Source organism: Xenopus laevis, chromosome 5S, assembly GCF_017654675.1.
Source record: "Xenopus laevis strain J_2021 chromosome 5S, Xenopus_laevis_v10.1, whole genome shotgun sequence".
In the NCBI taxonomy this organism is placed as follows: Eukaryota; Metazoa; Chordata; class Amphibia; order Anura; family Pipidae; genus Xenopus; species Xenopus laevis.
The window spans coordinates 125,695,561-125,722,237 of NC_054380.1; the positions used below are offsets into that span (position 1 = coordinate 125,695,561).

Below are 26,677 nucleotides of genomic sequence, written 5' to 3' on the forward strand. Positions count from 1 at the left end.
AAACTAAAATTCGGGTTTTTTCATTCGGACTTTAATAAATAACCCCCTATGTGTTTAGCTCCATATCCTTTAACTTGGGCAACATTTGGAATTGCCATAAGTAGATCCTGGAGCCAATTCATATGTATAAATGGGGAAAATAAATGCTTCTACAGGATGTTTTTCCCCTTTAATATTTGGACAATCTATGACTGCTGCTTTGACCTTTTGGGTTTTTTTTATTTCCAATTCTGTCACTGTACAGTTCAATTTATTATATTAAAAAAATAAAATCTAATACCGGCCAGACAGTTAACTTTATTTTTAACTCCAGACAGAAGTTACAAGTTACTTTGTACGTTTATCAAAGGGAATTTGATACTGCTTGTTTAAGTATATTGCACTATTCTTTATATGTAATGTTCCAATGTATGTTATTGTCCTGTATGTATTAAATTGGGTTTCTTTTTTTTTAACACAGTCTTTGTGTGTGCGTGTGTTGTGCTGTACAGCTGTAAGAGGGTTGAATTGAATGACACAGCTTGTGTTAGTGGTGGGCTGCTCAGCATACTGAGTGGGGATGGCAAATACAAGTATGAGATCCGTTATCCAGAAAGCTCCGAATTATGGAAAAGCCGTCTCCCATAGACTCAGTTTTAACTAAATAATCCATTTTTTTTTAATTACCTTTTTCTCTATAATAATAAAACAGTAGCTTATACTTGATCCCAACTAAGATATAATTAATCCTTATTGGAAGTAACACCAACCTATTGGGTTTATTTAATGTTTACATGATTTTCTAGTAGACTTAAAGGAGCTCTAAACTCTAAAAATGAATGTGGCTAAAAATGACATATTTAATGTACTGAACTTATTGAAGCAGCCTAAAGTTTCAGCTTGTCAATAGAAGCAATGATCCAGGACTTCAAACTTGTCACAGGGGGTCACCATCTTGGAAAGTGTCTGTGACACTCACATGCTCAGTGGGCTCTGAGCAGCTGTTGAGAAGCTAAGCTTAGGGGTCGTCACTAATTATTTAGCAGAAAATGAGTTTCCCCTGTAATATAAGCTGATGCTACAGGGCTGATTATTAAATTCTGATGCTAATTGCACTGGTTTCTGTGCTGCCATGTAGTAATTATCTGTATTAATTACTAATCAGCCTTATATTGTGACATTTCTATTCTATGTGTACTGTATATTGTGAGTGGGTCCCTAAGCTCAGTAAGTGACAGCAGCACAGAGCATGTACAGTGAATCAGCAGAAAAGAAGATGGGGAGCTACTGGGGCATCTTTGGAGACACAGATCTTTCCTGCTAAAGGGCTGATTACCTTGGGCTGGTAAAGAAGCACAAGTAAAACATTTCTAGCTACTTCTTTAGTGTAAGCTTTAGTTCTCCTTTAAGGTATGAAGGTCCAAATTACGGAAAGATCCCTTATCCGGAAAACCCCAGGTCCCGAGCATTCTGGATAACAGGTCCCACACCTGTACTGTGATGGGGAAAGTAAAGCATTTACTTATAGGAGGCATTCCAGAAGGGATGGAATGAATGTCATTTTCTTTCACATCTGCATTTTCCTGTATCACTGCACCTGTGCTGGTACAATAGGGCTCCTTCATGAAGTTTGGACTGGTGCAAATAGCAATGTTTTTGCCTACACTGATTCTTGCTCTCCCAACCCCCCACACACATACACACAAATATTTATGGCACATAGTGTTTTTAGGTTCAACTCTTTGCTCCTGTGGTGGAGGGGTTATACCTGAATGCCGTGCTGGTAGGTGTTATTTGAGCCACCATGGAAAGGGTAATATGTGTGGGACATAGGGATACTCAGGGGGTTATTATATTAAGTCCGAATTTATCTCAATATTTTCTGCTACAAACTCCGATCAAATTGCTTGGGTTTTTTACAGTAATTAATATTACCGTACATTTTCCCAAAAAATTTGCTTTGTGGAAAAAAATCAGATTTTCGCGAATTTTTCGGACTTTTTCATCCTATTTTCACGATATTGCCCGAAACCCAGTGCATATCGAAAAAACATTGGGACTTCTCCCATTGACTTTTATGCAACCTCGACAGGTCTGAGATGCCGGATTTTCAGATCCATACTTTTACATCCTTGGGGTTTGATAAATTCCGAAAATGATTTTTTTAAAAAGTCAGATTTTATACAAAAAAACACGGATTTTTCGTGATTCTGCATTCGGAGTTTAGTAAATAACCCCTTCAGTCTTTGCACATCATTTAGGAAAGAGTGCCGGTAGAAAGGTCTACTTACTGCCTGCTCAGGTTAGGAATTAAATACAGGGATCCCTTACTCCACTGAGTACTGAGTTATGAGCAAGTACAATTACTGTATAATAACTAAAGGGTTTTTTTATGAAAGTCTGAATTTATCTCAATATTTTCTGCTACAAACTCCAATCAAATCCACTTGGGTTTTTTACACTTATTTATTGTTACATTTTCCAAAAAATTTGCTTTGCGGGAAAAAATCAGATTTTCACAAATTTTTCAGTCTTTCTTATCCAATTTAAACGATTTTCGAAATTTTCACCCAAAAACTCAGAAAATCATTGGGACTTCTATTGATTTCTATGCAACCTCGACAGGTCTGAGATGCCGGATTTTCAGATTCTGACTTTTCCATTCTCGTGGTTTAATATATTCTGAAAAATTCGTGATTTTTTTTAAAAGTCTGATTTTATAATAAAAAAAAAAGCATTCAGAGTTTAGTAAATAACACCCTCAGGGTTCAGTTTTGTTGCTCTTAGCTCTTTCAACGTTTTTTACCAGTTGGCTGTCTTCTTAAAGGGTCGTTCACCTTTGAGTTAACTTTTAGTATGATGTAGAGAGTGATATTCTGAGACACAATAGGTTTTCATTTTTATTATTTGTGTTTTTTTAGCTGTTTATTCAACAGCTCTCCAGTTTGCAATTTCAGCTATCTGGTTGCTATTATCTGACCCCTAGCAACCATGCACTGATTTGAATAAGAGATAGGAATAGGAGAGGCCTGACTAGAAGGACAAGTAATTAAAAGTAGCGATAACACTTACTGAGCATTTGCTTTTTAAATGGGGTCAGTGACCCCCCCCCCCCCATTGAAAAGCTGGAAAGAAGAAAATATATTTTCCATGGTTTGAGCCAATGATTCATGCTGTGAATTAGTTGGTGGAACAACATGACTCATACTGAATGGATCAGCATTTTCCTGCAAGATTTTGCTTAGGGGGCTGTTCCTGTTCTAGCATTGCCTGTGTGATTCCATTGCTGGATATTTACTGCTGGCTACAAAGCAATGACCACAGACTCACCACCCCTCCATTACTAGACCTTGCCCCTCACTGCAGTTATTTTGCTTTGCCCAACATTAGATCCAACATTAGATTACAGCCCCTTTTAGCTCATCACAAGTTTACAGAACAGCGGAAGCTTTGCCATATCAGGCAGCCAGCCTTCAATATATATTATTAACCTTCAGTCTGGATTCCCAGGACTTTCTACCAGAACAAATTCACTATCTCACCTTAAGTGCCATTGGGTGGGACCCCGACCCATCACTCTGGACCCCCACGGAGTAAACAGAAAAATGTGAAAGCATAAAGGGTGTTTAAAGGGTAAGGCATTTTTCAGTAGCAGTCTGCACAAAATGTCTCAATGTCTTAAATATATTGATAATAGGTTGAGTGCAGAGGACTCTTGTATTTGTCTATATGTATTTTGTGGTCACAGCCTCATTGCACCCCCGCCTAATGTTTTTAAAAATTAGTGGTGAGCACAACTTTCCCTTGTTTGTTATAGTTATACAGGAGCAGTGACCAGCTCCATGTTGTAGCTCCCACCCTTCCCAGCTATAGTCAGGTGATCCCACTGGTGTCTAATAAAAGGGCAGCCAAGTTTGGGAGTTTTACTTTGAAAGCAGCAACTAAGTTGCAGGTAAAACTTAGTCCCTTTGTAAAATGTTTAATGAAGCAATAGAATTCTTAATGAATCAGATGCAATTTGAGTGTAGGACTGCCAGACTTTGACGTAGTTGGCAGCTTAAATATATTGCAATATATGGACAAACAATCCCTGTTTTGTTTAAATGGTAAGGTAGGGTTGCCACCTGTCCGGTTTTGACCCGGACAGCCCGGTATTTTGAGGGGCTGCCCGGGTCTATACTTCCTGCCCGGTTTTCCAAATAAGGAAAACTGGGCGGGATTCCCTTGATTGACACGGCGATTGGCCAATCGCTGATCGCCACGTCATAGCCCACCCACTGACCCGGTCTCAGCCAGACATAAAGGTGGCAACCATAGGTTAAGGCATTTTTCAGTAGCTGTATGCACAAAATGTCTCAATGTCTTAAATATATTGATATTGGGTTGAGTGCAGAGGACCTCTTGTATTTGTGTGTGTGTATATATATATATATATATATATATATATATATATATATATATATATATATATATATATATATATATATATATATATATATATATATATATATATATACATATATATAAGCAGTGTATGGCACACACAGGGAGCATAGGGCAGGCAGAGTATGGCACACACAGGGAGCATAGGGCAGGCAGAGTATGACACACACAGGGAGCATAGGGAAGGCAGAGTATGCAACACACAGGGAGCATAGGGCAGGCAGAGTATGGCACACACAGGGAGCATAGGGCAGGCAGAGTATGGCACACACAGGGAGCATAGGGCAGGCAGAGTATGACACACACAGGGAGCATAGGGCAGGCAGAGTATGGCACACACAGGGAGCATAGGGCAGGCAGAGTATGGCACACACAGGGAGCATAGGGCAGGCAGAGTATGGCACACACAGGGAGCATAGGGCAGGCAGAGTATGGCACACACAGAGAGGATAGGGCAGGCAGAGTATGACACACAGGGAGGATAGGGCAGGCAGAGTATGGCACACACAGGGAGGATAGGGCAGGTAGAGTATGGCACACACAGGAAGAATAGAGTAGGAGACAGATGAACAGTTCATACTGTGCTACATACAGTGACACAGAGCTGGTGCCACTCCAGCACTCCTTGTTGTGAACAGGCGAACAATTTGGGCACTTTCAGTCTGGGTCTGAGATGGGAACAGAACAGGGCTTTAGGGGTGTGAACAATAGCAGTGTTACACATGTGATCAATACAGGAGTTTTTAGTCTGAATTTGAGGTGTAAATAATGCAGGGCCCAGTTAATCTCAGTGCTGACACCTTTTAAAGCTTACACAAGGTAAGAAATCACAGCAGGCAGGACATCATACTAAAAGTTAATGTAAAGGTGAACAACTATTTTAAGTGCTGGATATATAATTATTTCCCTCTTGCTTTACTACCCCTACCTCCTATTTTGGTGTTACAGGTATGGGACCTGTTATCCAGAATGCTCGGGACCTGGGGTTTTTCCGGATAACGGATCTTTCTGTAATTTGGGCCTTAATGCCTTAAGTCTACTAGAAATTATTTTAAACAATAAATAAACCCAATAGGCTGGTTTTGCTTCCAATAAGGATTAATTATATCTTAGTTGGGATCAAGTACAAGATACTGTTTTATTATTACAGAGAAAAAGGAAATAATTTTTAAAGATTTGGATTATTTGGATAAAATGGAGCCTATGGGAGACAGCCATTCTGTGATTCGGAGCTTTCTGGATATCGGGTTTCCGGATAAGGGATCCTATACCTGTACTAAACTAATCAGCAGTTTCAGTCTTGCCCAAGCTGCCATTGTCTTTCAGGCTGAATGCTCATCCCTTCTTTATCTGTTCTAATTCTCATATGGGATGCCTAATGGACATGTCCTAACATGTTTTCTCTGTGTTAGTGTGGGTTTAGTTTGGCTACTCTGGTTTCCCCCCACACTCAAAGAAATACAGGGGTCCCTGAGGAAAGCAACCCAATGGTAGTATGACAGAAGCCCCCAGTATGCTGTGTTTGACTAACGTATCCATGCTGGTCCAGAAAAGTCATGTTTGATAACATTTTGTCTACAGCTATTACAATATTAAATATTATAATATATAGCATTGTATGCAAACTGACCAGGAGTAAATTCCGAATCCTTCATGAAAAATTTGGCCAAATCCCATACCAAAACAGAACCCTAATTAGCATATGCAAATGAGGGCTAGGAAAGGTTAAAAATATTAACTTCCATGTTTGTGTGACGTGATTTTAAGGATAAGTGACTGACAGAGGCACCAAGTGGCACAGCCAGGTACTGCAAGAATCTCTAGTTTATTGAGTGAAGCATATGTTTGAATATTCAGCTATGAAAAAACCCAAAATAAGTCACTATGTTCCTATGCATGAGCTCCTTCTGCAATATCTTACATGGTAATTTCCACCACCTGGGTAGAGCTATATTCAAACTGGCTTACAATAAGTTGGTTTATATCTTTATTTATAATGTAACCCCTCCCAATAGAAATTGAACCTCTCCACCAACCTCAACAGCACAGTTGTTACTGGAAAGTAATTCGGCAAAAGCTAAAGGACTGTAATTCAAACATTCTTGCCTTTGCATAAATAGAACCAGCCTTTGGCTGTTAGGGGATGATGGGAGTTGGAGTTGAACAAATCAGGACTGCAGGTTGCCCAGCCTAGATCTAAATACTATAAATCACCAGCTTCGCACCCATTGGTTCACTGACTACTATATATATATATATATATATATATATATATATATATATATATATATATATATATATATATATATATATATATATAAAATAAGGCATTTACTTATTTCATCTGTATAAAAACAGAATTAAATCATTAGTGATCTTTCTAAAGACAAGTGTTTCCATGTGAGCAATGGAAAATATGCTGCTGTTGTTGTGTTGGATAAAGTGCATTTCCCCTATTGGTTTCTCAGTTGCTTTGGTTGCCCTTTTAACTGCGAGAGAAAGTCTCACTGGGAATACTGCCGTGCAATAATATCCATGAGCACTTCTTCAGATTTATTGTACTTCAGAGTTGGCTTTTCCTCTTCAGCCTCTTGTGCACATTGGAATCTGAGGAAATAGACTAATAATAGATAAGAACCAGAGGAAATTGTGATTTTAAATGAATATTAAAATATGGAAGGGGGTTTTTAAATATGTATAAAATCCGTGTTCATGAATAATAATTATCTAAAACAATTTGCATGAGTTTAAAAGCTATTCACATCCATCAAAATATAAAAGCAAAACTGTGTTCCCATAACCCTCCTAGACGTCCTCCTACTTTTGATCTGTTCAGGTCCCACAACCCTCCTAAATGTCCTTCCACTTTTGGTCTGTTCAGGTCCAACAACCCACAACTTTTGGTCCATTCCACAAACATCCTAGATGTCCTCCCACTTTTGGTCCATTCATGTCCCACAATCCTCCCACTTTTGGACCGTTCAGGCCTCACAACCCTTCTAGATGTGCTCTCACTTTTGGTCTGTTATGGTCCATCAACCCTCCCTCTTTTGGATTGTTCAGGTCCCACAACCCTCCCACTTTTTGTCCCACAACCCTCTCACTTTTGGTCCGTTCCACAAACCTCCTAGATGTCCTCCCACATTTGGTCCATTCAGGTCCCACAACATTCCCACTTTTGGTCCGTTCAGGTCTCACATCCTTTCTAGATGTCCTACCACTTTTGGTCTGTTCTGGTCCCTCAACCCTCCCACTTTTGGATTGTTCAGGTCCAACAACCCTCCTAGACATCTGAGTGGTTGTTGTTGGTTACTAGACTAGAAGCAGATTATCCCATTTGGCTACATTCCTCCAATTGATTTTATAGATCTAGACAGATCTTATTTATAACCATAGACAGACAAACTGGCCAATCGTAGGCAAATTTTCAGGGTTTTTTTATCACTCACTAGGACTAGGACAGCTGTAGATCTGCTCTTTTGGCAATGGTGCTACAGACAAGTGTATCTTTTACCCAGTTTGGACATCCATGTACTAGACCAGTGGAAGCCTATCAGGAAATGACCTCATAAATAAGCGCATGAGAATTTGAAAACTTGCTTGATAGCTATCTGAACAGCCTATAGATTTACCCCCATACCTGAGCCATACCTGCAGCTAATATCAGCCTATATACAGTAGAGTATTTTGGTCTGGCGTTGCCCTAGGCTCTGGACCTCTGCAGATCATCGGTTCATGTTCGATGACATCAGCAGATGCGACTATCTGCAACAGACCTGCACGTGACATCATTTCTGGCCCCAAAAGTTACCCCCTACCCTACTTCTCTGTTGACAGATTTCATTGGAAAGTTTTCATTTGCAGCAAAATAGTTTTTTTTTTTGCAAGAGTTTTATTTACAATATTGGCATCTGAGGGCCAGCCACCAAAGCTGCTATCCTAGGCATGGGCGCTCGAGTGCCTTTATGGTAAATACACCATGGATCCCACCTTTACACTTTACTGATAGGGAAGATTGTTGTTCTCTGCATCCTGGGTATTTCTGGTTTTCAGAACCTTCAAAATATAAATCAAATCATGAAATTAATAGCCAACTATAGAAGGTATTATATGGCAGATTCTGTACACTCAGTACATTAACTGGATCACCCCATTATGCAAGGTAAGTAAGACCCAGTATTACTGCTAAAGCTGCTAAAAAATACTTTTTCCTAATAGCTATAGTTTTTATTGTTTTTGCACTAATTAGGACAACATCTAAAACCGAAAATAAAGTTGCATTCTTGTCTGTACGAGCACAAATCAAAACAAATCACTAGTCCACTGTAAACCTTTATCATGAACTGCTTCTTATTTTAAAGGAACAGGAACAACAAAAAATAAAAGTATTTAAGGTAATTAAAATATTATGTACTTAATTATATATTCATATAGTATATTTCTTGCAAAATCTGAAATTGAAAGTACAGTCACATTCTATTTCTGGTTCCTGTGAGCTCAATCCAAACAAATGAACCATCCACTGAAAAACCCTCTATGTAAACAAACCCCTCCCTTCCCCCAGACTTGGGTTTGCTTTAAAGGCACAGTAACACCAAAAAGTGAAAGTGCTTTAATAAATTATAATGTGTCAAGCTTACCAGTATAATCCAGTCGTAGAAGGAGCAGGAGCCGTAGATAGTGAACCCACAAGCGCCTCACACAACCGCAACCCACCTGGAGTGGAACAGGGAGCAGGGTTGTTGAGAGTAGCCAATGAGACGATCAGCGAAGTACAAAAGGATTAAGGCAAAGTCGTAGTCAGGAAGTCCGAGGTCAAAAGGCAGGCAGCGAGATTCGTAATCGATGAGACAGGCCGAAGAGTCGAGACAGGCAGAAGAAATCGTAGTCCGGGAACAGGCAATGGTCAACAACAGGAATTCAGGAGTATAGAGACGCTAGGGTTTCAGTCAAACAACCTAATAACCAGGCAATGCATCTCTATCAGAACCAGGTTTAAATATTGTCAGTTTGGCGCCAACTGGCGTCTTTTCGCCGGCGTCGCCGTACTGACGTCACGTCCATCTTAGTCATTTTCGCCCGCGTCCTTGCGCCAGCGACCGCCGCCGGCGCCTTCGCGCCCGTCACCGGCGTCACGCGCTGGCGCGCATTCACGGACCCGAATCCTCACAATAATGTACTGTTTCCCTGCACTGGTAAAGTTGTGTGTTTACTTACACACAAAGATTGCTTTGGCTTATATAAATAGGCTGCTGTATAGCCATGGGGGCAGCCACTGAGGCTGAAAAAGGAGAAAAGGCACTGGTTACTTAGCAGATATCAGATACGTTTTGTAATAGAATACAATGGTATTCTCTAGAATGCATCTGTTATCTACTATATAACTTGAGCCTTAAATGGCTGCCCCCATGCTACACAGCAACTTGTTTATATAAACTATAGTAGTCTTTCTGAAGGAAACACACCCTTTTTACCAGTGCAGGGAAACAGTACATTATAATTTATTAAAGCACTTTCACTTTTTGGTGTTACTGTGCCTTTAAAGCAAACCTAAGTCTGGGGGAAGGGAGGCGTTTGTTTATATAGAGGGTTTTTCAGTGGACGGTTCATTTGTTTGGATTGAGCTCACAGGAACCAGAAATAGAATGTGACTGTACTTTCAATTTCAGATTTTGCAAGAAATATACTATATTAATATATAATTAAATATTAAATAAAACTAGAGGCACAACGTATGTTAAGCACAAGCCCTCATGTTAATAAAGGGGTTATATTGCCCCTTTAATTTCAGAGGGGAAAAGGGTGCAACCAAAAGTGCCATTGAGGTATCCATCCTTTTATTTTGGATATAAAAATGTTGCATTTGGGTCACCAACCCACCACCATATTTGTACATTTCACTGCAGGACTTTTTAACTTTGCTGAACTCTGGTTGGAGGTGAACTTTGTTTCTCAGCCTTTATCCATTGATGACTGCTGAGTTATCAGGTTCAACACCAGCTGGAGGCCTCAGGTCAGACATACCAACTCTAATGACTTATGTGTATTGACTTGTGTTTGTTTCAAAAGATCAACTTTCTTAGAATTGTCCTGCAGACACTGTCCACATGATTTACTGACAGAGGAAAAATGTGCTTCCTAAAATAGGTGTGGCAAATAGAAGTATGACACTTCTGCATTTCTACACAATGGAGTTAGTACTTCAAGAGAAATATCTTATGAGCATGACATGAGTGGAGAAGAAACCCTGGGCTTCACATATGGTTAAAAGCTTAGATTTAGTTTGATGGTAGCATGGTTCTAAGTTTTTTTTGTATGGCATTTTACTGAATAAATTGCACAAGGGTTTAACAATGGGATTAACAACAACAGCAGCAGATCCAATGGCTCTTGGGAGGCCTAAAGTGCAAAGGGTTTAACAGGGCTCCTGACCAGTAATGAATAGTGATGAGCGAAGTTTTTCGCCAAGTTTCGCCACAAAAATAATGCCCATAGACTCCAATGGGTGAAAAATATTGTCGCGTGTCAAAAAAAAATTGTTGTGCGTCCAAAAAAAATCTTTACACCCATAGACTTCAATGCATTTCGGCGAACTTTCGCTGCTGTGCGAATTTTCGGCAAAGAGAAATGGGTCAGATTCGCCCATCACTACTCCTGACTGAATTCCAAATAAAAATAACAAAAACATGGAATAAAGGGGATACCTTTATTGGTTAACTAAAATAATCATAGCAAAGCTTTCCAAACCTTTAGTTACTTTTTCAAGTTGAGTTCAGGTATGGGACCTGTTATCCAGAATGCTTGGGACCTGGGACTTTCCGGATAATGGATCTTTCTGTATTCTGGATTTTCATTCCTTACATCTACTAGAAAGCATGTAAACAATAAATAAACTCAAATGGGCTGGTTCTGCTTTCAATAAGTATTAATTATATTTTTGTTTGGATGGAGTACAAGCTACTGTTTTATTATTACGGGAAAAAAGGAAATCGTTTTTAAAAATTTGGATTATTTGGATAAAATGGAGCCTATGGAAGACAGCCTTTCCATAATTCTGAACTTTCTGGATAATGGGTTTCCTCATAACGGATCCCATACCTATGGGTGTTCTCTGATATATATACAACAGGAGTGTCCAAACTTTACTAACTACTTTTAGTGATGATGTCCCATTATGATCTACATCCATAAAAGCATTGTTAGCATTCTGTTCCATGGAAAATACTACTTAAATATTGATTTATGAGAAAATGTATATTGCTATATTTAACAAACAACTATTTCTTATGTAACCTTAACATAATAAATATCTGAATGAAAAGAATAAAACAGGAGGGTGATTGAGACAAGCTGTTTGTTGACAGTGTCTTGAGATCTACTGATCACCAGCTAAAGGTCTAATAGTAGATCCCCATCTACCTTTTGGGCACCCCTGATGTACAACATTCAGCTCATAGATCTAACGACCAACAAAAAGGAATGTCTATCTCTGTGTGACGTGTTAACAAAGTCACATACAAGGGGACATGGAAGGGACACACACACACATACACACACAAGTGTGCACTTATATATACAACTTTACTTTTCCTTCATTATAGTCTCTTCACGATCACATTTTTTTTTTTTTTTTTTTAAATGGGTGTTGGTCTGGGCAGTCTCCCCTTCAAAAGCCGCATGTGCAGGTGGCGGGGGAGGATCTATTCCAGATCGAAACCAAGGTTTTAAATTTTGATCACAGGTTATCAGGTTAGGGACCGCCGTATGGGGTTTACCTTGACGTGGTATGGCGGCTTACCAATTTTATGATCATAACTTTGTAACAAAAAACCCTGTTTTTCTTTTTTTTTAGACAGGGGATTATTGTATTTAAATATGTTTTTATATGGCCTTAGGAGTGCACCCACAACCCCCCTCTTGTACCTGAAATGTAGCCGGAAGCTGTGGCTGAGCTTCATGTGGTTAGTGCACCCTCATACCCACCCCTTTAAATTAACGGTGGCCCTATCTCCTTGTTGTTTTTTATTAATCCTTGGTTTGGGCAATTTCTCTCCCTTAAAAGCCACAAATGCTAGTGGCTGGGGAGGCTTTGGCCTTTTTATTATCAACGCCTGTGAGACACCCATTATATTTACTGCACTTATCACTAGGTAACACTTGCACAGACCCACACACATTACACCTATTACACTCCACATTTAGCTTTTCCTTTTTCATCTCCCTCTAAATCTATACTCACACCTGTACTTATACTCACACACATACACACACAAGTGTGCACTTATATATACAACTTTACTTTTCCTTCATTATAGTCTCTTCACAATCACATTTTTTTTTTTTTTAAATGGGTGTTGGTCTGGGCAGTCTCCCCTTCAAAAGCCGCATATGCAGGTGGCGGGGGAGGATCTAGTCCAGATCGAAACCAAGGTTTTAAATTTTGATCACAGGTAAACAGGTTAGGGACCGCCGTATGGGGTTTACCTTGATGTGGTATGGCGGCTTACCAATTTTATGATCATAACTTTGAAACAAAAAACCCTGTTTTTCTTTTTTTTTTAGGCAGGGGATTATTGTATTTAAATATTTTTTTATATGGCCTTAGGAGTGCACCCACAACCCCCCTCTTGTACCTGACATGGAAGGGACAACCCGATAAGATACAAGATAATGTGGATCAAAGTGAATGAAAAAAATTATGGTTAAATGAATGGAGTGTGAAATAAAAGGAATTCCACAACTGTGTTTCTGACTTAACCCTCAATCAACATAATTAGCCATAAATCCAAGGCCCAGGTTCAGTCCCTTTTCCAGAGATTTGAAAGTTTTCATTCATTTGTAAAAATAATGGCTGATCCCAATTAATAGGGAAAAAAGATAAATATATAGGAAGGCCGGTATTTTTTTCCAGAAAAGGTGGCAACCCTAGGGCCACCATCAGAAACTTTGGAGGTCCAATAAAACAACAGTGTCCCCCATGAACACAAACATTCAGTACCAACATTTCTGGTTACACCCCTTGTGTGTCCTATTCATATGCTCAACAATCAGTTAGGTAGGTTTTGTTAGGCAAAGGGTTGAACTTGTTGGATGTATTTTTTTGCAGTCACAGCTATTATGATACAAATCCACAAATCATTGTAAGGAAATGCAGTGGTGTAACTATAGAGGAAGCAGACCCTGAAACTGCTTGGGGCCAGTGGGACTGATCCGTTGCAACAATACATGTTAATGGAAAATGTTTTGTTCCCAAAGTTTAGGGGCCTAATTATTTTGCTGTAGGGCCCAATAACTAGTCAGTTATAGTTTGTATAAATAGTTAAAATAATTAATTAATGTGCTAATAAGTCAGTCAGTTTATTGGGGGGAAGTGGAATTTAGAGTCCAGCAAGCGGGTAAGGTACCTGTGGGTAACCTGCAAAAAAAGTGAGTTGCGGGTAGGATTTTAGGTATGTGGGTCGCAGGTCTCATCTATATTTCTTATCTTATTTACTGTATATTTTACTCCTTTTAACATTATAAAAACGTTTCTTCTGATGATGATGTCACTTCCCATTTGCAGCAATATTATGGGGTGCCGTTTGTCCCAAATACATTCTGTATAGAAAACTATCCCTAATACACAGAATGAATGTCTCTCATGTTATATAAGTATTTGTGACCACACACAGAGAAAAAAAATATACAAAAGACTTATTTCTATTAAAGAATGAAAGCAAAATCTGGTTAGTGCACAAAAGGATGTCATTATATCACAAACTCCATTCTGTACAGTTTAACAAGCAATCTGTCTCACAAATGTATAACCTCCATGTAACGAACGCACTTATGTGCAAAGTTACTTACAGAATGAATTATGTAAAAACAAAGTTGGACATAATATATAATAGTGTAACTAACTAGTGCTTGTCAAGCTAGATTTGACTGACAAAATAGATATCTGTGACAGAAAGCAAGATTTTATAGTACAGGATCCATTCTTTCCACAAAATGACAGTTTTGTTTCACAAAACAGATAAAATAACCATTCTGTGAAGCAACACTGTCAGTCACATTCCTGAACCAATAAGAACAAAGCTTATTGCCATATACAAACAAGATGAGAAGTGGCCAGCTCTGTTCCACATGGCCAAGGCATAGTATCTGACCTGCTATAGAGGGCGCCCTCTAATGTCCCCTGTGCTGCTGTGCTGCTGTTAAACACTACAGGTTCATAAATGGAAGTTTTTACAAATGGCTGAGAAATATAATGCTGCACTTATAATGAAAGAAAAGTATGCAAAACTTATATAAATATGATCATTTTAGGTGATATGGCTATTCTTATTGTTGTAAACTGCTTTGTGTGGCCATTTTGGTTAAGGGCATTCCTGCTGTTTTGCCATTATCTTATGACTCACTCCTGTTCTTCTTCCTGTCTAAGCTGAGAGTAATAATGGGACAGGCCACACCCACCTGCGATGTTGTAGCATGTAGTAGTCTCTTAATAATGTACTTAGCTATAGTTCAACTACTACATAATAGCTTTAGCCAGAGACTTGGGACTGATCATGTGCACACATACCTCCCAACTGTCCATTTTTCAGAGGGACAGTCCCTCTTTTGACAGCTCAACCTGAGGTCCCTCATTTGTACTGGAAAGTCGCTCTTTTCTCTGCACTGAACAGCCAGAAAAATAAACAAAATTTCTGACTTAATTGGCTTTTGGCAGAGAGGCCAGTACAGCTAACAGGTGCAACTAAGATGCTTTATAACAATTTTGAGATAAGAAAATAAGTAATTTTAACAGTTTAGATAAGGAGAAATATTTTCACATTTTTATAACCTGCCAAACTTTGTAAAATGAACATGGTAATTAGGGGGTGCGGCCACAAAATGGGTGTGGTCCAAAAAATTGCTGCACTACATGCAAAAGAATTTTTTGTCTCTCCTTTTATTTCCAAAATGTTGAAAGGTATGGTTCAACTACTACATAATAGCTTTAGCCAGAGACTGATCATGTGCACAGTGCATACCTCTCAGCTGTCCCTTTTTTGGAGGGACAGTTCCTCTTTTAACAGCTCAGCCTGCAGTCCCTCATTTGTACTGGAAAGTCCCTCTTTTCTCTGCACTGAACAGCCAGAAAAAGAAACAAAATTTCTAACTTACAAGAAGTCATCTGTAGTATGGGTACTTCAATGTGGTAAACAAATTACTCACCACGTAAGGGAAGTGGCCCAGGTGCAATGCCCTGAGCCCTCAGCATAGGGGGCGGATGAACAAAAATGTAAAAAGGAGCAGGCACTCAATGAACGCAGACTTCCAGCAGGCACCAATTCAAAGTGTAAAGATCTTTATTGTGTCCAAAATTTCTAACTTAATTGGCTTTTGGCAGAGAGGCCAGTACAGCTAACAGGTGCAACTAAGATACTTTGTAACAATTTTGAGATAAGAAAATAAGTAATTTTAACAGTTTAGATAAGGAGAAATATTTTCAAATTTTTATAACCTGCCAAACTTTGTAAAATGAACATGGTAATTACAGGGTGTGGCCACAAAAATGGGTGTGGTCAAAAAAATTCGCCGCGCTACATTACAAAAATTTTTTTGCCCCTTTTTACTTCCAAAATGTTGATAGGTATGACCATGCATTCTGTATAGTATGATGTGTAGGTTATATGAGCAGCCACTCCTGAGTACTGTGTGTAAACAAAAGGGTGTCATTTAGGCAGGGGCAATTTTAGGGGATCATAATCTATTTATATAGAAGCAACAAGCTGCACAATGCTTTATATTTATTTATAAGAAAAGACTCTAATCATGCCGTCCCTTACCTGCCCAGTGCTTAACCCTTTCACATCAGAGTGGGTCAAGGGGGGCACAACACTAGAGCAGAGAGCACAACTGTGCCCATGTCACATGCATGTCCAGGGCCGCCAGCAGGGGGGACAAGTGTTCCGGGCCTGAAGGGGGGCCCAGAAGTGCTGCATTTTTCAAAGAGCAGGGTCCCCTTTACGAGCGCCCGAGCCATGTGGCCATTTTGCATATTACAGAATGCGGAAGTGCCGAAAAGACGAAGCTGAAGTCCTGAAGCGGCGAAAAGACCCGAATTCACGAAAGGAGGTGAAGTTGAAGTCCTGAAGCCTTTTGTTTACACACAGTACTCAAGAGTGGCTGCTCATATAACCAACACATCATACTAAACACAATGTGTGTGCACATGATCAGTCCCAAGTCTCTGGCTAAAGCTATTATGTAGTAGTTGAACTATAGCTAAGCACATTATTAAGAGACTACTACAAGATAATTGGTGCAAGATTACAGCCAGGAGGAGACATTGGAGTCTAACTATCATATACAAAACTTATAACTGACTCTGAGAGTCAGGCAAAGCAGCCAGACAAGCACAGTAACTTGTGGTACATTTAATACAACATCACAGGTGGGTGTGGCCTGTCCCATAATTACTCTCAGCTTAGACAGGAAGAGGAACAGGAGTGAGTCATAAGATAATGGCAAAACAGCAGGAATGCCCTTAACCAAAATGGCCACACAAGCAGGTTACTACAATAAGAATAGCCATATCACCTAAAATGATCATATTTATATAAGTTTTGCATTATATATTATATATTGCAGCATTATATTTCTCAGCCATTTGTAAAAACTTCCATTTATGAACCTGTAGTGTTTAACAGCAGCACTTTTAGGAAAGGTTTGTTCATGTTTATTACTATGCAGCACAGGGGACATTAGAGGGCGCCCTCTATAGCAGGTCAGATACTTTGCCTTAGCCATGTGGAGCAGAGCTGGCCACTTCTCATCTTGTTTGTATATGGCAATAAGCTTTGTTCTTATTGGTTCAGGAATGTGACTGACCGTGTTGCTTCACACAATGGTTATTTTATCTGTTTTGTGAAACAAAACTGTCATTTTGTGGAAAGAATGAATCCTGTACTATAAAATCTTGCTTTCTGTCACAGATATCTATTTTGTCAGTCAAATCTAGCTTGACAAGCACTAGTTAGTTACACTATTATATATTATGTCCAACTTTGTTTTTACATAATTCATTCTGTAAGTAACTTTGCACATAAGTGCGTCCGTTACATGGAGGTTATACATTTGTGAGACAGATTGCTTGTTAAACTGTACAGAATGGAGTTTGTGATATAATGACATCCTTTTGTGCACTAACCAGATTTTGTTTTCATTCTTTAATAGAAATAAGTCTTTTGTATATATTTTTTCTCTATGTGTGGTCACAAATACTTATATAACATGAGAGACATTCATTCTGTGTATTAGGGATAGTTTTGTATACAGAATGTATTTGGGACAAACGGCACCCCATACAATATCACTTGTTATTTAATAGTGGTTGGCAGGTTGGGGATCTGGTTGGATCGGGTCAGGTAGCGGATCTAAGCAGGTAAAAATGTGGGTTGTGGGTCAAGGTATTGTTCCGGCAGGACTCTAGTGGAATTTACTTTAAGTATTTTTACTTCATTAGGGGGCAGCAGAGTTAAACCCTACCCACCTGGAAGGAGAAAACAAGATTAAAGGGCATGTAAAGTCTAAAATAGAATAAGGCTATAAATGCTGTATTTTGTATACTACATATAAACATGAACTTACTGCACCACAAGCCTAATCAAACAAATAATTTATGGTTTCACAGTTGGCTACAGGGGGTCACCATCTTGTAACTTTGTTAAACATCTTTGCAAGACTAAGACTGTGCACATGCTCAGTGTGGTCTGCTTAGGGATCGTCATAAACAAAGCTGCTTGAGTTCTGCATGGCTGCGAAGTAAGGCGGGGGGCTCCCCCTGCTGTTCATAAGTATGATTGTTTCCCTGCCCAGCAGTTAGGGACCATCTGACAATTCCTATCCACAGCAGTAAATGAAGGGAGAATTTCACTGCATACAATCAGGTTTCTTATAAAAATGGTACACTTTTTTTTAATTAAAGTATATTGGAGATAGGTTTCTTTTTTATTAAAGAAAGTAAAAATGGGATTTTATTTTTTTGCCTTTACATGCCCTTTAAGGACCAACAAGCAGGGTCGGACTGGACAAGGAATGGACACAGTAATTCAGATGCTGGGGCCCTGGGTTTGATTTCAGCCAGAGCACTATATATTTATATGTTCTACCAGTGCCGTCATGGGTTTCCCCATACAATCCAAAAACATACAGGCAGGTTAATTAGTTGCGTGTCAATGTGAGAGGGACAAAATCTGGCCATAGATGTAAAGATTTGTAAAAGATCTTTTCATTATCGTTAGACCAAGCTTATCTTGAAACGATCGTTTAAATGTATGATTTGTCCATCAACTAAAAAGACCATTTCAAGCGATATCGTCTAGTTGAAGCCAGGAAAACCGAGGGAAGCTGCCTGCTTGGCCCTGCAAACAATTGGACAATAGATACATAGAGCTATATAAAGAAAGCATAATGATATTAAAATAATAATTCACAATAAAGTAACATGGTGTTGCAAATAAGCTGGTGACAGTTTTTAGCAGAAATGCCAGTTGGCAGCTAACATGAACTACAATGTCCATCCCAGCAGCAGAAGTTTGTGGTTGTTTTTTTACAAAAGTACTAGCCTGACACTGCTGGTTTATGACAAATGCCAAATCTTTAAGGTTGTGGACAAACAGGAACATAAAACCGCAGAAACTGTGCTGCAAGGTTTTTTTTTATTCACAACATGTTTCGAGCTAGTGGCTCTTTTTCAAGTGCCTTGAAAAAGAGCCACTAGCTCGAAACATGTTGTGAATAAAAAAAACCTTGCAGCACAGTTTCTGCGGTTTTATGTTCCTGTTTGTCCACAACCTTAAAGATTTGGCATTTGCATTGCTTCTTATTTAGGACAGAAGCTGTGGCGCAGGAGCTTTATCGTGACACTGGTACAAACTTTTTCTTCTTTCTGCTGGTTTATGACCTTGTGAAATGGTTGACAGATGTGAAGCATGGGTCTCGTCTGAAGCAGGACAGAAAGAATTTGCTGTTGGAAAAAAGTGCAGTAAAACAGGTCCCCGACAGAGGTGAATGGGTTCCGAAAACACAGTGGAGTGCTTGACTGGCCATTGTTTATTGGATCTGAGGTATGTGCTCACATCCCCCAGGGATCAGAGATGAAGAATGAAGCTTCGGAAGAGAACAAAAGTGTTTGGGCCACTTAACTAGGTGACTGACGGACAGCCTCAGCAAGTGTATGAACCTGTTGCACCCTTAGTTTATGTAGGAAAGTCTTTGCTAAGTTCCAGATTTCATTAACTGAAACATCAGAAACCAGGTTAAGATACAAAAATGTAGTATACAGTATGTACCGTATATACTCGAGTATAAGCCGACCCGAGTATAAGCCGAGGTACCTAATTTTACCTACGAAAACTGGGAAAACTTATTGACTCTAGTATAAGCCTAGACACAACTACAGCCCTGTCTCCCAGCAGCTCACATTCTGCCAAAGCGACCCCCCAGCGATCAACCAGACTTCTTTGCAAAGTTGATGGTGACAGAGAATTGCCAAAAGGATTACTGTGTGCATTGTCCCACTGTCCCACTACCATGTGCAGAGGGTGCTGTTTGATATTGCCATCACTGTTAATCTTTCATATAACCAACAGAGGGCGCTGTGTGATATTGCAGTCACTGTTAATCTTTCATATAACCAACAGAGGGCGCTGTGTGATATTGCAGTCACTGTTAATCTTTCATATAACCAACAGAGGGCGCTGTGTGATATTGCAGTCACTGTTATTCTTCCATATAACCAACAGATGGCGCTGTGTGATATTGCAGTCACTGTTATTCTTTCATATAACCAACAGATGGCGCTGTGTGATATTGCAGTCACTGTTATTCTTTCATATAACCAACAGAGGGCGCACTATTATTCTTTCATATAACCAACAGAGGGCATTGTGGGATATTGCAGTCTCTCCCCAAGTGTACTGTTGGTATAGGAATGATTAAAAGTGACTGCAATCTCAGCTACTGGGGTCAGGTACTGCTGACCCGAGTATAAGCCGAGGTAGACTTTTTCAGCACATTTTGGATGCTGAAAAACTCGGCTTATACTCGGGTGTATATATATTGGTAGAGATACACAGGAGAACGTGGGCCCTAAAGGAGGCCATAGACACACATATAATATCATACAAAACTAATTTTTGAACGATGTTCGGTGCATGTAGGGTGGGAAAAAAGTCGACTCGTCGTTCGGGCTGGATGGAAAATTTTGATTGGGTGTCTTTGAAGGCACCCAAACATCGCCCATTGTTATTGCTGAATCATCAGATACAGGTAGAATTCTATTGTTTCTACCTGTTTATCTGATGATTCAGCTCCTCACGTGTGTATTGAAACAATCTTTCTTGTAGAGATGTTTTCCAAGAAAGATCGTAATTGTTACATCTATGGCCACATTAAGTGGAAAATAAAGGGAACTTTTATCCAGCTTTAAACAACAGTAATATTCAGGCCCGGATTTGTGGCGAGGCCACAAAGGCCCGGGCCTATGGCGGCAGAATCGTAGGGGCGATAAATTGGACATACTGTACCACCAGAGATTACATTTACCCGGAAATTTGTCACCCGCAGCCGCATCAAAAAAAAAAAATCACGCCCGACAAATCTTCCCGTGTGCCTCTATCCTGCTGCCTACACATCCAATATTACAACAACAAGAAAATACAGGAAGGAATTAAAATACAGGTAGGAATTAAATCTTACATAGTAGAGTCAATTATTTGCAGTGTAAACAATGTAATTTAGAAATTAAATCTACACCATAAAAATCACAACAGAGGTGCTATAAAGACATTGAGGGGTTATTATCCTCATCTTAAAGGCACAGTAACTCCAAAAAAGTGTTTTAATAAATGACAATATTATGTATCACCCTGTTCTGATAAAACTGGTATATTTGCTTCAAAAACTCTACTGTAGTTTATATAAACAAACTGCTTGTGTAGCCATGGGGGCAGTCATTCAATCACAGGATACACAGTAGATAACAGATAAGTATGACTATAGTTTATATAAACAAACTGCTGTGTAGCCATGGGGGCAGCCATTCAAGCACAGGATACACAGTAGATAACATATAAGTACTACTATAGTTTATATAAACAAGCTGATGTGTAGCCATGGGGGCAGCCAATCAAGCACAGGGTACACAGTAGATAACAGATAAGTACTACTATAGTTTATATAAACAAGCTGCTGTGTAGCCATGGGGGCAGCCATTCAAGCACAGGATACACAGTAGATAACAGATAAGTACTACTATAGTTTATATAAACAAGCTGATGTGTAGCCATGGGGGCAGCCAATCAAGCACAGGATACACAGTAGATAACAGATAAGTACGACTATAGTTTATATAAACAAACTGCTGTGTAGCCATGGGGGCAGCCATTCAAGCACAGGGTACACAGAAGATAACAGATAAGTACTACTATAGTTTATATAAACAAGCTGCTGTGTAGCCATGGGGGCAGCCATTCAAGCACAGGATACACAGTAGATAACAGATAAATTCTGAAGAACAGGGCCGGAACTAGGGGTAGGCAGAAGAGGCAGCTGCCTAGGGCGCAACAATTGAGGGGCGCTGGGCAGCTACCTCTAGACCAGACTCTACTACTCGCCAGACTTAACTCTCACTTATGCGAGCGTCTGCATCACGCAGCGCATATGCTTGTGTAGTCTGCGCGCATTTGCATCACGGCGCCCCATCAACGCGCTTGCATGTGACGTCACTGCGCAAGCGACGGGGGAAGTGAGGGAGAGCTACCCGGCTCTGTCGTCTAGGGCGCCCGGCTAGCCTGGCCCGCATCTGCTGAAGAATTCCATTGTATACTACAGAGCTTATCTGTTATCTGCTGTGTATCCTGTGCCTTTTCTCCTTTTTCAGCTTGATCCACTAGAGATATGTAAAGAGAATATTGTTAAGGTATTGGAAAAGGCATTTTCAGAAGGATATGTTACAGAAGATGAAAAGTTGTTTTTGGTGCAGCAATATCCCATTTGTCCTGTGCTGTACTGTCTTTCTAAGGTGCATAAAAATGTGAGCAATCCACCTCGGTAGGGCAATCGTTTCATCAAGGGGTAGTTTGTTACATCCAAATGGTCTATATTTAGACTTTCACTTACCAATCGATTCAATAAAGATTAATTTTCCCCCTGTGTGTACCAGCATCTACCTGATTATATACAGTGTATATATATATATATATATATATATATATATATATATATATATATATATATTATTTTTGATTTTTGGCTTTTGGCAGAGAGCCCAGAATATGTGGCAAGTGCACTTAGATACTTTTGTAAAATTTAAGATAAGCAAAGAAACAATTGTAACTATTTAAGATAGGTAGGTCTCTTGGAGAAACTGTGACTTGCAGCTTAAAGGGCAATTCACCTTCATTAGCAAAACTGTAATAACACATAAAAACCACAGAAATGTGTTCAAACTTGCCAAATTTTATAATAAGAACATGGTGATTAGGGGGTGTGGCCACAAAAATGGTCTCCACGCGGCAAATCTTTTTGTCCCTCTTTCTATTTCCAAAAAGTTTGGGGGTATGTCATAACCAGATGCTGAAAATGTGTGCATGTGCACAAAGGTGGGGGAAGGGACAGGGCCGATGAACGGCAGTGGGCCTAGGGGCATCTACTATGTAAATCCGGCTCTGCTTCTGTGCTGGCTATTTGTATGTATATTTTTATTTGTAAAGCGCTCCTTGAGGGCAAAGCACTGTACAACAACGAGGTCAGATATGAATTTTGAAATACGCCCTGAATAGGGGAAGTCTGCACAGAGTTCTGCACAATAATAACTGGTAGGCACTCAAAGAAGGACCTAAATGTTGGGTTGTAAAAAAACATCTTTTTCCTTTTTATTTCTACTAAATGTATGTACCCATGAACCTCCACATGGCAATGCATGCACTAACAGTCTGATTCATTCCTGAAAGGAACATGGCTATACCCAGAGGTTCAGTGTTTATCTTCATGGGTGCAGACTAAAGTTCTGTTTTAAGACCCACCACATTTGTCTACATACCAAGTGGTGTCCAATAGCCAACCTGCTTCCTGTTGTAGGTTTCTAAAAACCAGACCTGGTAGTGGTGGCTGGATGGATATCCATAAGTGAAACCAGCGACAGGTTCGATCACTTGGGAACTTTTGTTTTTTAACAATACTTTGCAGCCGCCTGCAGTCTAAATGACCCCTTCTGATGGGTACTGCTTACATGGTCAGAACTTGGGGGGTTTTCTGACAGATTTGTGGCTATTGTGAGATACCTAGCCTGATGGACGATAAACCAAAGCAACAACTGATTGGAAATATCACCTAAGGTGTCATGGGGTGGAATGAGCTGGAGATCATCACAAATCCGTTAGGAATTGCTCCTAGGTAAATACCCTTAGGACTTTTTATTTTTGTATTTTTTTAAGAAGTCCTACTAGCTTTTGTGAAAAAAGTTCCTTCCACAAATGTCCCATCAACACTGTTTGAATAGTAAAATCAAATAGCTTTCCATGTTTAAATATAGTCTATCCATTGACCCTAGTTGCATCCTATTAACTGTTGACCACCAGTGCTATATAGCTATATATATATATATATATATATATATATATATATATATATATATATAATATATATTATAATATATAGCACTGGTGGTCACAGTTAATAGGATGCAACTAGGGTGTGTGTTTGTGTGTATCTATAAAAAATGAGGGGTGTCCAAAAGGTAGATTGGGGTGATCTACCAATAGACCTTTAGCTGGTGATCAGTAGATCTCAAGACACTGTCAATAAACATCTTGTCTAAATCACCCTCCAGTTTCATGATTTTCATTCAGATTTTTATTACGTTAAGGTTAAATATAAAATAGATGTTTAAATATAACATTATACATTTTCTCATGAATCAATATTTAAGTAATATTTTCCATGAAAAGGAATGCTAACAATGCTTTCATGAATTTATATCATAATGGGACAACATCACTAAAAGTAGTCCTCGCATTAGTAAAGTATGGACACTCCTGTACTAATCCATCTGTAATAAAAAAACAACATTACTTACCCAACAATACATGATTACTAAGTGTTATCCACAACTTACTGTTTTGCTTCTGGTGTCCAGTTGTCTGTAATGGATATTGTGGAGCAGGGAAGCGGAAGGTTGTACCTGTGCTTGTATCGTCCATGACGTGTCAGGGTTTAGGGGTTTCTCTCCATAGATTTGTGGCCCTAACTGAGGGCTTGTAAGGTGACATCTGGATTTAAGAGGAGTCTGTGCCTTGAATTTAGGAGCGGTACCAGACAAACAGTCCTGGGAATCTTCCAACAACTCATCAAGCATCTGAAGATCTTCATCAATGACCCTTGGTATCAGTCTGCCTCTCTCCGACTCCTTCCCCTCTTTAGTAGGTTCATCTTCTGTTTTTATCTGGGAGACAACTGTTTCTTCTTGGACTCTGTTACCAACTGAAGGCTCTCTCTTGGACGGAGGTCTGGGCTGCTGACTGCGGACAATAAGTACACTGCTACTGTCCCTGCTGCAGCCACTGCCCATAACAGACTGTATGCTCCTGTGACTTTTTGAGTTAAAAGCCAATCACATGCCCTGGCTCTATGTCTGTCTAAGTGCCAGTTCTTACCATACTCATGTCATCAACCATTAGCCCATCTTACAAACATCTTTGGCAATGTATACAGTACAATGCACCAGCCCCATAGAGTTACCCTTTACTTTCACCTCTTTCATTCCCATATGCACTTTGCCTCCCTCACTCTCCCTTTCATACCTTCTTCCAGTTAAACATTAAAAGCATGTCCCTTGCACTGAAGAGAGCGCAGCTGCAGTAGGGGAATGTTGGCTCGGGTAGAGAAGTGTCATTCATATCTGGGCCAATAAGCAGAGCAGGGGAAAGAGACCAGCAGTACGCACAAAGGCAAATCTGAAACCCTAAACTCTGAAATTAAATTGGAATGGAAACTGGGTGTAACCTGTGGATTTATACCAGAGCTGAGACATCAAAAATATAAAAAAATGTACCAAACCTATTAAAAACAAAATTGTTAACAGTAACACCAAAAAAAAATCAAACATACCAGCTTCACCAGCACAGGGCAATCGTAAATTATATTTTAGTTAATTTAAAACAATTTTTTAGTGATACTGTTCCTTTAATGTAGTCAGACACATAAGCAGACAGAGATGCCTTTTAGTGGTGGTGGGACCTGACACAGCCTTGATTTTGATGGGTGTTTGGATGTTGTTCAACTACAACTCTCAGTAATCCTAGACAGTGTTTAGTTGTTGGTGGGGGCTGGGAGCCAATGCTACGGTACTATTTTTCACACTGTACACTAGCTGCTGCTGTACTGGTTTCTCACGTATTGCTTTGATGGACCCAACTATGAGTAGGCCCCAGCGCAGTCACCCCCTTTCTGTTTGCAACCCCCTGAAGCTACAAACAATGAAATCTGGTAGAAGGTGGAATGTGCTATTAAGTAGCCCAATTCTCACTCTTTTGCTAAATGTATTTGTATCTGAGAACCCAGAAGCCCATTGTATATACAGGTTAAACTGGACAATAACTCGATTGTCACATCATTGTGCATCCATGAGATAATGGCGTCTGTGTATCATACCCCCATTCTCACCGTTGACAATCCATGAGTTGATGAGGTCTGTTCATCTGATGAAACATCTATTATCACATCATTCTTCATCCATGAGATGATGGGGTCTGTTCATCTCATGATATGCCTATAATCACATCACTGTCCATCCATGAGATGTTGAGGCCTAAACCCAATAAAATACATCACGTATCATACCACTATCCATTCATGAGATAATGGGGCCTGATCATCTAATGTCACATCACTGTCCCACCATGAGTTGACAGGCCTGAACACTTGCAGCCATCACAAGGGACATACAGTAGTGAAAGCACTTTGGGGAAATGATTTAAAGGAGAACTAAACCCTAAAAATGAATATGGCTAAAAATGCGGTATTTTATATACTAAATTTATTGCACCAGCCTAAAGTTTCAGCTTTTCAATAGCAGCAATGATCCAGGACTTCAAACTTGTCACAGGGGGTCACCATCTTGGAAAGTGTCTGTGACACTCACATGCTCAGTGGGCTCTGAGCAGCTGTTGAGAAGCTAAACTTAGGGCTCGTCACTAATTATCCAGCAGAAAATGAGCTTCCCCTG

The 26,677-nt window shown here is 39.6% G+C and overlaps 1 protein-coding gene across 1 annotated transcript; it reads right to left on the reverse strand.

The window, feature by feature from the left end:
• Positions 1 to 6,728: 6,728 nt before the first annotated feature.
• On the reverse strand, positions 6,729 to 25,386 carry LOC121394320. Its single transcript, XM_041565055.1, has 3 exons — positions 24,569 to 25,386; positions 8,426 to 8,478; positions 6,729 to 7,029 (listed from the first exon to the last, which is right to left on the reverse strand). The coding sequence occupies exons 1-3, from the start codon at positions 25,019 to 25,021 to the stop codon at positions 6,927 to 6,929; spliced, it is 609 nt and encodes a 202-aa protein (XP_041420989.1). The 5' UTR covers positions 25,022 to 25,386; the 3' UTR covers positions 6,729 to 6,926.
• Positions 25,387 to 26,677: the final 1,291 nt, after the last annotated feature.

Bases quoted from the DNA above. Each gene is read 5' to 3' on its own strand.
- LOC121394320 (XM_041565055.1), bottom strand. From the start codon at position 25,021: ATGGGCAGTGGCTGCAGCAGGGACAGTAGCAGTGTACTTATTGTCCGC. The intron at 8,479-24,568 runs GTAAGTTGTGGA...TATATTTTGAAG, and splicing joins TGGACACCAGAAGCAAAACA to GTTCTGAAAACCAGAAATAC. The intron at 7,030-8,425 runs GTAAAGTGTAAA...CTATTTCCTCAG, and splicing joins AACAACAATCTTCCCTATCA to ATTCCAATGTGCACAAGAGG.